Genomic DNA, 10,702 nt, shown 5'->3' on the forward strand with positions numbered 1-10,702 from the left:
TATCCTGCCCCCCCCCCCACCTTCTGCCCAGCTGGAACGTGCAGCAGCTCTGTAAAGCCACCGCCATGTTTTAGATGATGCGATTATCAGTTTTTTGTCCACACAGGGACATTGAAATGAATCTTAAGGCTTTGGCTGCCTTTTTGAAAGTCACACAGCTTCAAGGATACTTTTAAGAAATGCTTGCATACCTGTCCCCATTTAGAGTGAAGAAAAAGGAGAATGAGAGAGATGATGAAAAGGAAGTCAAGGAAGAAGACAGAGAGACTAGAGAAAAGAGATGTTTTATCTGTGGCGATGTGGGACACGTTCGAAGGGATTGTCCGGAATTTAAACAGTCAAGACAAAGAAGCAACGGTGCTCTCGGTAATGGAGCTTACTTCTGAGTAGATATGCATAGCACTGCACTGTTTGTCCTTTATTCCAGCCTTGCTACCCATGGTCCAGCCAGTGGAATTGTTTGCATTCCTGCTGACTGATGCAGGATTTGCCTTCTGTTCTTTAACTCTCTGGTTTTCAGCTGGTGGGTTGAGACACATTAGTGGGTCATAGCCTGATCCAAGGTGGGTCATAACAGGGGTAACACCACCATATGGTAAAATATTAAGAAATGGGTCTCAAAATGCATGTTTGGGTTAAAAGTGGGTCCTTGGTTTGAAAAGGTTGAAGATACCTGGTCTAACCCTATTTACAGGAGCCAATATTGCCTTCCTTGGACCTCTCTGGCAGAGGACATAGTTGCAATAGGTACAGCAAATAAAGTTTTGGCTGCATAAATAATTTTGTCTGCACATATCATTGCTTTGGACCACAGCCTATTGGTTTCTTAATCTGTATTAAACACATTCTTTACACTTTATCACTTAGGGACTCAGTTAGTCCGAAGCCTTGTAAACGCTCAGCAAGTAACTGGATCAATTCAACAGCAAGTGGAAAGACCCTTACGTGCTAGACAGACATCAGAATGTGTAAGTTTCATTTGATTCGGTATTTCTGAATTAAATTTTATATAAGAAATCAATTTCAATTGTGTAAGTAATATAACAATAACGCTTGTGAAGTGTACTGCTGTAAAAAGGCCTCTGTAGAGTTCAGAAGTACAGATTTTTGCATATTTAAGGATTGAGGCAACAATTTAGAGCAAATGGAAGAGCCAATGAATTAAGATGCTATTGGTGACTGAAAATTAGTAGGACATTTTTAAAGTTACATGTTTTATTCCAGTGAGAGTTCAAGTGACTGTTTATCAGTGGTAGGGCTTGTTCTACGGAATGATTTTGTTCAGATGATAGTACCTTGCTTTAATACCAAAATCTTTGGCCACACACAGTCCCTTTGTATGACCAAGGACACAGCCTAGGAAATTAACCATAGTTTCTGGTTTTATGAACCAGCAAACTATGGTTAAGAGCTTTTGAACAAGTCAAAATATAAAGCCAACTTCAAACTATATCTTAGATTGTTCTGAAGTTTGTAACTATAGTTCCCTGATTCAGATGAACTGTAAAATTGAAGTTGCAGGTAGGTAGCCGTGTTGGTCTGCCGTAGTTGAAACAAAATAAAAAAAATCCTTCCAGTAGCACCTTAGAGACCAACTAAGTTTGTTATTGGTATGCACACGAAAGCTCATACCAATAACAAACTTAGTTGGTCTCGAAGGTGCTACTGGAAGGATTTTTTTTATTTTGTAAAATTGAAGTTAACAAAAATGTCCTGGATTGTTTGCTCCCCCAATGAAGTGAAGAACAAACAGCAAAGCTTGTTCATGTTTCATATATTAAGTTAAGGTCATCTGAACTCTCCGAGTGAATATGGTGAATCTGCTGTCAGTTAAACCTTATACTGTAACTCAGGCTTCCTCAAACTCGGCCCTCCAGATGTTTTTGGCCTACAACTCCCATGATCCCTAGCTAGCAGGGCCAGTGGTCAGGGATGATGGGAATTGTAGTCTCAAAAAACATCTGGACGGCCGAGGTTGAGGAAGCCTGCTTTAACTGAACTTGCAGTCATGAAGAATTTAGTTCTTCATAAAAAGTCCTCACAATGGATAGTCCATCCCTATATGTAGCCTATCTCAACTCAAAGACAGTAGTTGAGTAAACCTAGAGCTCAAGAGACTCCTTTGTGAAGACTTTTTAGCATTAAGTGCTTAAATGGAACACTTAACTAACTCATGAACTAATACAAACTACATCCTTTTTTCCCCTCTCCAGTCTGATTCGCGTCAGTCATCTTACTCTCCACAGCCTCAGCAATTTACTCAGAATTCCTCTCCACCAACCTCCATTAACCAGACTCAGCCACAACCAATATCCCAGTCTAAGCATGCTCTGCAGCCCCAGCAAGGGGCACAACCACCCCACCAGGTCCAGCTGCCTTTGTTTAACTTTCCCCAATCTCCCCCAGGTCAGTATGCCACCTTGCCTAACCTGGGACTATTTCAGATGCACCCTCACCACCACCACCACCATCACCACCACCACCAAATCCAACTTCCTAACACCTCGTGGCCTGTTATTCACTCTGCACCGGGTAATCCTCCTCACGCGGCAAATGTTCCTTTTTCTGTGAGGGCTGGCAGTAGCAGCAGCCCGCCCAATAACCAGAGCAGCGTAAGCCTGAATGATCCCAGTATCATCTTTGCACAGCCTGCTGCCAGGCCTGTAGGAATCCCCAGCAGTACTCATGAGGGACACTGGCACAACCCTGTGACTCTAAGCTCACTGGTGAACAATGGCACGGTGGGGAACTCAGGTAACTCTCCTGTCTCCTGTTTTGTACAAATACTGACTGTTTCTTTGCTTAACGTTTCTGAACCTGTTCATTCTGACTGTGCTGTATATTCTGGGCTGCAGATGAGGAACCTTTTAGGAAAAAATGAATCGCCGTGTATTTGCTTAGGCTACATAAAAAGTGGGTTGGGTTTGGAAGGCTATTTTCATAGCATTTGACAAGTTATTTAAAGAGACAAAAGTTTGAGCTTTCTGTCAAGAAACTTTGATTCCAAATCTGAACTTCAACAGGGATGGGCTTCAAAGAGTTCTGTGCAGAACTTCTGCCCAGTTTCCTTTTGAGCTGCGTCCCCTTGTGCTGTGTTTAATACTGTGCTTCAGGAGCAGCTTGAGGTGTGTGTCAAGGAAAAGGACCTCAGTGTATGAGCAGAACATTAAGTACAGCCCTTTGGATCCCATCCAAGCTAATTAGAAACCCTGCACCACCTTTCCTTAAAAGATCAGTGTATTCTGAGGCTCAGTTTGAGCCAGGGCCAGAAACTAGCTTTCAGTGCTAGGACCTCAAAAAATGAATGGTAATAAAAGCGCCTCTAATAGAGTACCTGTCCTTTACTCCTGCAGAACCGCAACTGTATCACCATCACTTAGTGAATAATGTAAAATGGAGCAGATTGTCTCCTGTTGGTTTTACATGACTCTTTTAATTTTAATTTTCAATTAAATTTATATTCCACCCCATACCCGCAGATCTTCAAGTGCTTCTATTGTATTTCTTATCCATGTATGCATATTTAAGATTGCTTTCTGCATGCAGAAGGGAACTACGTATTATAGCACCATGAGCTCTTGCAGCTCAGCAGCAATGGATACTTTTAGTCTATTCATGGCTCCTTGGGTCCAAAATCATCTTGTACAAGCAGAAAGGCACTTCCACAGGGGAGCCCTTCTAAATTCTTCTGATTTCCCTTTCCTAGTGTAGCTGCCCATGTCCCATCCCATGCTGTTCCAGAGGGCCCAAAAATAAAATTAAGTAAAGAGAAACATAATTAAAAAAAATACTCGTTACTGCTGTGCATTTTGCTTTGCAGGTTGGCTATTTCAAATACAGTAATCTTTTCTCTCCTTTTCATTTTTGAATGAAAACTAGATCAGGGCTTTCCAGGACAGTTTGGTAAAGCGAACCCTCCTCCTCCTCCTGTTCCTTGGGACCATGGCACCCCAGCCCATTTTCCTCTCCTGCGAGGGACGTGGCCTTACAGTATTTCTCCGAACTACATGCAGCAGGGAAATGCCAGCTATCCATTGAATAAACCTTTCTACCCTCAAGGTAGTATCTTCATGAAGCAACTTTCTCACCTTTCTGCTATTATTTTTATTGGTTTTGGTTTTAGTTGTTGTGATAAGAACAGGTCTCCTAGGAACAGCTGTTGTGCTAGTGCAATGTCATACTGGGCTCTCACTCAAAAGATCTTTTCTAGGTTGCTTGTCTATAAAAAGCTGCAGTCTTTTCTGAATTTACCTGTCTGTATATCAACTGTCAATGTATCTGTATAACTTCCACTTCCACTTCCATTCTTTGCTGTGCACTGTCTGTTCTCTGCCTGTTTAATAGGAAAAGAATTCATTGGTTTAACTAAATGTGAACCTGCTTGTGCAAGTAGATATCCCAGATACCAAGCTTTAGGGGCGTCTTATGAAGCTCCTACCTTGAGGTGGAAAACCTGTGGTCCCCTAACTCACATCACCCTTGAGGATCGGCCATGTTGGCTGAGGGTGATGGGAGTTTGCATCCAACAATATCTGGACAACCACTGTTCTTTCACCCTTGCATTTTTTTCTTCCATCTTGATAGTCATGCCTCGGTCCACAAGTATTTCAGCCTATTTCTTTTCCATAAGTGCCCCTTTCTGCTGTCAAACTTGCAGGAGTTTAAAAACTCAACCTAAATGTTAAATTGGATTTGGATAGTTTCTGCTAAAATAATTGTAACCTATTTTCTTTCAGCTGGCTTACTGATGCAGAACAACCAGCGGTTTTCACTTCTGTCCCAAGGACACCCACACTTGAACATGAATTTCATTCAGCAGAAAAAATGAAGTTTAATTAAGGGGATGGGAAGAAATCAGGTTCTGGATTCAAATCTTATTGCAACATGTTTAGATAAGAGATTATTTAAAACTGTTTTTAACTGTATCATTTGTACATAGATATAAAATATAGTTTTTACCAGTATCACAAGAAGTGATACAAATGTCATCTATTTTATTACCCTATTTTTAAGGGGAATTGTGTTTTATTTTATCTTGATAAACTGTAAAGAGAGTTTTTAAAATTAAGTTGTTTATTTTCTATTAGCTTTATCATACTTTGGTTCAGACTTTATATCTATTGTTCTAAAAAGAAATTAGAAAGGGATTTCATGTGTTAAAGATTGTCATTTCTTTACAGAACAATGTAGTGCCAAAAACTTTTTAAAAGGAAAAAAATAAAATTGCAAAATTAGAAATCATAAGTAGAATTTTTCATTTGTATACACAGCTGGATTCTGTTAAGCCTTTTTAAAGTACTGCAGACTAGGGTGAAATAGTATCTTGGACTCCATATAATTGGCATCTAAATATATAAACTTCACAAAGTTTTACAAGTCTTCATATAGTGTTGGTGAGCATTTATCCAAAAAAGAAAGGAAGCCTCATGCTTGTGAAACTCATATATTTCCGCTTTGAAATTCCTGTGCAATTAGATTACTGGTCATTCCTTGCCCAGCATCTGTGCCCAAAGGAACATGGTCCCCAACAAAAAAAAAAAAGTGTTCGGACAACTCCCCATTTATGCGAGGGTTATGTTCCAGAGCACTGAGCATTTAAGTGAAATCGCATATATTGGGAACACAATTGAAAAACCTGCAAACACCACAATCACTTGTTCCAAACCTCCTTGCTCAAACTCCAACTGGTCACCGGCCTCAAGGATCAGTGCAAAGGCTCATGGAATTCATAGACACTGTTTTCACACTATTATGGCTGCTTTGCCCCCTTTCATGCCACCTCTGGGTTAACCCCTCTATTGTGCCATCATTTTCATTTAATTCTTGGTTAGGGGATAGGGGAAGATTGCCCAGAGGTGTTGTCTAGACATACAGGGTTACACTATTGGGAGGAAAAAAGGTGCAAGTATCTTAAATCACAACACTGCATTCCAACCTTTTGAAAATTAAGCTCATCAGTACTTGTTGAAGCATCCTTGAATAATAATTAGTTACACAGCACATTTGTTCTGCAGCTTGTTTATCAAAGATTTTAATAAAGAAGTTACAATAGTACTTTCCTGCTTGCCCCACACCTGAAGTAATTCTCTACAGAATTATGTACATTTTTGAACAGCTTGTTGGCTGATAAAATTATGAGTTACATAAAAATTGTTATACAAATACTCCAAAAGCAAGAGTTTCATAATAGGTTTCACAATGAATTTAAACAATTCATTGTGCCTTGCTCTTACATAGTTTTAAGCAAGTACGAGCAGTCAAAATAATTTTTTACACAACACTTCTTTTAGGGAAAAAACATATGAACATACACTGAATGAATGTCCCCTCAAGTTAAACAAAGAATATTATGTTGTCAAAGAAAACGTTGTGAATACTAAGTGAATACAAAAATGATTAGCTGTCACAGCAGCTTCTACCCATCCTGATGCCTGATATCTACAAGAAAAGAAGTGGTGGCTCAAATTCTTGAACTCTCTAGGTTCATTCATTTCCCCGACGACTCTTCTTATGGCTCTTTTTAGATCTGAAAGAAGAACAAAAGCAACTCACTGTTCAGTTGATACTCAGGAAGAAATAAATTGAACATGTAGTGATAAATTCACCTCTGGATATTAATACAGTGATTATGATAATCACAAGAGTCCTAAAAATATCTTTCCAAGATACATACAATCTATCTTGAATTCATAGATGAAAAAAAAAGTTGTTGGCGGATAACAAAACCTAGCAAGAAATCTGTAAGCAAGACCTCTTATAATAATATCATTTAAAAGTAATATGAAATATGTACCTTTCTGGGGACTTGGAATGACTTCGATGTCTATGGCTACGATGATGCCCTGCTGAGACAAGATACAAATTCTTTACTTTGATTTCGTTCTCTACAGAAGATTCCTCCTGAATGTAACATCAAGTAAAGCAGAGCGGTAATAGGGGATTCAATCAATTTTAACTTCGTTAGGGGCTTGAATCCTAGTTTCTGTGAGTAAACCTCTGCTCAAGGGTGCTCCAGAATAATGTCGTATGTGGCACCAAGGGCAGCAATGGAAAGGAATAATTTCACTTCCATGAACAGAGCTGGAACTGAGGATCCAAGCCATCATATTATAAACAGATTGCCCCCCCCATACTCATAGAAATGGGAAAGTAAATTAACAGATGCCAGAAAGCCACCTACAACTCCCTCTCCCCAAAATAAAATTACCTGGAGATTTAGATCTTGATCTGTGGCGTCTTTCCCTAGATCTACTTCGGTGTCGCCTTGGGCTCTTGCTGCGATGCCTTTCCCGACGTGGTGATGGACTATAGGGACACAGGTTATTAGTATAAAGTTCACACAATTTATTTATTTTTAAATCAGCTTGATAATTTAGTAAGTCTCCTACCTTCTCCTCTTCGGGGATCGGCTTCGCCTAACGGAAGGGGGGGAAATAAATGTTAGTCTGACAATAGTTTTAGGTAACAGCATTAAGTTGGTTAAAAGTATTTTGCTGGCTCCAAATATGTTACCTTCTAGGAGATCTGCTTCGGCTTCTTCTGTAACGCAGAGTTGGAGATCTGCGGGGTTTGTCTAGATCCCTGTAGCCTCTTCTCCTGTGATCAGGTGAGGGAACTCGCTCCATCTGAAAATATTGCAAGCAAAGCATTCTGGAAAAAAACCCCTTATGTTCAATGCAACATCTCTAAAATGAACTTTTAAAAAAGATTTTACAGAAGCACAAAGGACTCAATGCTCCTTTAAAAAAAAGTTCTAGGAGTAAAATAAAGCTTGGACAGTCTTCTGATCTTCCTTTTGTAGAACGTCAGAACTGAACAATTAAGAATAAAATAACAATAGCTAAGGCCAGTTCTAAAGCTCTTTAGCAATATGAGCACCACATAAGAAATGCTTTCTTGCGCTATGTAAAGTCAATATGTCAGTACTCTTGTTACAGAAGAGGCCCTCAGGGGAGCTACACAAATGTTCAACCTTTTCATCCTCCTCTTCCTCCTCCTCGCTGGACTCCACATCATCCATATCTTCTTCCAAAGCGCTAATTCGTGGTTCCAGTTGTTCAGCCTCTTCTAAGACATATCGTTTCTAATAATGAATGAATGAATTTTGTGTCAGCCATTGGCCATAGCAATAAAACAACAATACGATATACAAAGACTAGAAATAAAAAGTCAATTATATAAAATGCATTTTAGGGTTTTGAATCAATAGTCAAATAGTGGATCTTATTCTGATTGCTCTAGCTAAAAAGCTTGCAACCTTTGCTGTCACCTGCTCATCTTGAATTGTTTCTAATAATAATAATAACAACAACCAACATTTCTCAATGGAAGCAATACACATTTGGAGGACATAGGGTTGAATCACAAAGGTCTTGTTTTTCCAATTTTAGACTTGGTTGTCCCCTCCAACCATTATATCCTGATGTGTAGTATTTTCGGGTTGATTCATATTTTTATTGTTAGCATGTTACAAGCCATTACACACCTGTAGTCTAGGTAAAATGACATCACAAACTCGCTCATCATGGAGCAGTTGATCAATAAACTCATCCACGTGCATTAGTTCAAACTCTGGAAAAAAATATTTTAGAGAGCATCACTACAATATCTACAATAAAAAAATTAAAATGGGTATGGCTGAAGATCAAATAAACATTGAACAATTTAGTCCTATTTTCCAAACAAAAACCACAGTATAAAAGGAGTAGAAATATTGCAGTTAATATTTTATGGATACTGTGCTTCTTGGTCGCAAAACAATAGTTCCTTACAAAGCAGGTAATTTAAGAAGTGTTAATTAAGACTATAACATCAAGACTCCTACACAACATATTCCACAGATGCTATCTACATTGGTAAAATTGATTAAATACCACCCAACTTAATGACTGCTTTGTTGATGGGCAGGAGCTGACTAGATAAATTATAAAACTGAGCCACTTACCCCCATTTCTATTTTGGCTTTTTATTTTTCGATAATCATTGTACAAAGGTTCTAGGTATTTGTAGCAATCTATAGCAGTGCCAGTCAGTCTCATGTACAATGCACCCAGCAATCTTACATACCTAAAAATTAGCAAACACAAAAATAGCAATTTAGAATTATTATTATTCTTCCAAATAAAGTCATTGGAACAAATGCTCTCAGCTCAGAATTTGAAACCATACCCAAAAATTTTCATTAATGTAACCTTCATGTACCACATAGCAGATTCTAGGTGCAGGAAAAATTAGAGAGGTACAATGGCAACAAGATTACCTCCAAACAGGCAAAACATTTGTATCATAGAAGAATCCTTCTGTGAGTCCTGACTAAAGAAACTTGCACAGTAAGGGTAATGACTTAAGAAATGAGTAGATGTAGAGATGAGAGCCGTCTAACGTGAATCTGAACACCATAAAGGCTTTTGCTAATAATTGGAAACCACAGCTCTAGACTACTTCTCTAGCTATTTTCTCTTACTTGAAATCTTCGTTCTTTATAAATTCAACAATGATATCCTTTTCAGGCTGTATCTGCAGCATCTTCAAAGTCAAGCACAAGAATGGTGTAGGCTTGATATTTCCTCCATAAACTCCACCAGTGTATCTCAGTTCCATGGCTTTATCCACCACCAGTTCAGCTATGAAAGGAATCATATGAAAAGGCACTCAGATTCAGAAGTTAGAGCAAGACCCATTGCTCATGTTTAAGCTGAAAGTTGTATTTTTAGTCAACTAGGAAGGCACCGGGTTTACTGTTACTAGAGAATTTGCTACCAGAAAATACTATGATGGTGATGGAACTTTAAACATGCATAGGATTTGGATTCTTAATAAGCGTTCAAATGACTGCAGCCAGCCCAAGCTTTCGATACTTCAGGTATTACCTCAAGTGGTTCGATCACCGGTTAAAAATATTAATAGGCGACTGCTTTTTCCCTGGTGGGTACACATGCCCCTAAACGTTTTGTGAATCTAAGTTTGGCCTCACTGAGATGCAGCCAGTATATCATTATGAGTAGGAAAATGAGAGTACCCCTAAACATTTTTATTTTTAGCGGGGGGGGGGGAGCACTGAGAGGTGATATAAGGGAAACTAACTTATAACACTGGTTAGTCCGGCATCTTCTGGCCCTGGATGAAGGGGTGGCATACAAATGTAGCCACTTATGAAATACACAGCGTGGTTGTACAGCTTTTGCGCCCTCGTTTTACCCGCCTCTCCCACGATGTGTAGCTTCCAAACTGCCCCACCAAAGTGGCAGGTATTCCCCAACTTCCCCACACGGAGTGAGCCCCTCCTCCTCCACCCCCAGCTACCCAGACGCCCTAGGCCTCACCTGTGAGGCCGAAGCACTCCTCCTTCCAATACTTGGATTCATAGATGCGAGTGCGGATGATTTTCTCCACCAGGTATTGAGGGTTAGTGCCGTGGATGCTGTGCGCGTCCTTCACTGTCCGGTTTGCCATAGCCGAAGTCCGGCCCGGCACGAACCCGTCCGCGTAGAGGCCTGGCGAGAGAGGAGGGGGAAACAGAGGAGGGGAGACAAAGGAAGTACCGGACCAGCGCACCGAGAGACGCGTCCCCCCCTTTTTCACTTCCGCTTGGGGGGGGTTCACTTCCTCTAGAGGCGGGCTCCCGCACCTACAGTGGTTTCCGGCCTGCCATCTTAGCAGTGGGCAAAAGAGCCGCCCTTCCCGAGCTTCGCCTAGCCAGAAA

General features: G+C 40.1%; 2 protein-coding genes across 4 annotated transcripts in view; one reads left to right on the forward strand and one right to left on the reverse strand.

The window, feature by feature from the left end:
* TUT4 (terminal uridylyl transferase 4) overlaps positions 1 to 5,241 on the forward strand; it is a 33,308-nt gene extending 28,067 nt beyond the window's left edge. For both annotated transcript variants that reach the window (XM_083619531.1, XM_083619532.1), the window contains 5 exons: positions 206 to 366; positions 868 to 968; positions 2,214 to 2,754; positions 3,880 to 4,059; positions 4,737 to 5,241. In XM_083619531.1, the coding sequence (XP_083475657.1) occupies positions 206 to 366; positions 868 to 968; positions 2,214 to 2,754; positions 3,880 to 4,059; positions 4,737 to 4,828 (1,075 nt within the window). In that variant the 3' untranslated portion in view covers positions 4,829 to 5,241. The remainder of the gene's footprint in view (positions 1 to 205; positions 367 to 867; positions 969 to 2,213; positions 2,755 to 3,879; positions 4,060 to 4,736) is intronic.
* A 761-nt stretch (positions 5,242 to 6,002) lies between these two features.
* On the reverse strand, positions 6,003 to 10,581 carry PRPF38A (pre-mRNA processing factor 38A). Of its 2 annotated transcripts, none has more exons than XM_083619545.1 (10): positions 10,323 to 10,581; positions 9,464 to 9,623; positions 8,945 to 9,066; positions 8,486 to 8,571; positions 7,973 to 8,083; positions 7,513 to 7,625; positions 7,389 to 7,415; positions 7,208 to 7,305; positions 6,794 to 6,842; positions 6,003 to 6,526 (listed from the first exon to the last, which is right to left on the reverse strand). In XM_083619545.1, the coding sequence occupies exons 1-10, from the start codon at positions 10,450 to 10,452 to the stop codon at positions 6,484 to 6,486; spliced, it is 939 nt and encodes a 312-aa protein (XP_083475671.1). In that variant the 5' UTR covers positions 10,453 to 10,581; the 3' UTR covers positions 6,003 to 6,483. The 2 variants fall into 2 exon arrangements, with proteins under 2 accessions (XP_083475671.1, XP_083475670.1); XM_083619544.1 differs by having other exon boundaries at positions 6,794 to 6,845.
* Between the last annotated feature and the right edge of the window lie 121 nt (positions 10,582 to 10,702).

Source organism: Podarcis filfolensis (assembly GCF_964270895.1).
Source record: "Podarcis filfolensis genome assembly, chromosome: 6".
NCBI lineage: Eukaryota > Metazoa > Chordata > Lepidosauria > Squamata > Lacertidae > Podarcis > Podarcis filfolensis.

What these genes read in the sequence shown, in the direction of transcription:
- PRPF38A (XM_083619544.1), bottom strand. Translation starts at nt 10,452, where the DNA reads ATGGCAAACCGGACAGTGAAGGACGCGCACAGCATCCACGGCACTAAC. An exon ending in AAGCCAAAATAGAAATGGGG is followed by an intron (nt 8,572 to 8,944) that starts GTAAGTGGCTCA and finishes ATTTTTTTCCAG; the next exon opens with AGTTTGAACTAATGCACGTG. An exon ending in CGAAGCAGATCTCCTAGAAG is followed by an intron (nt 7,416 to 7,512) that starts GTAACATATTTG and finishes CCCTTCCGTTAG; the next exon opens with GCGAAGCCGATCCCCGAAGA.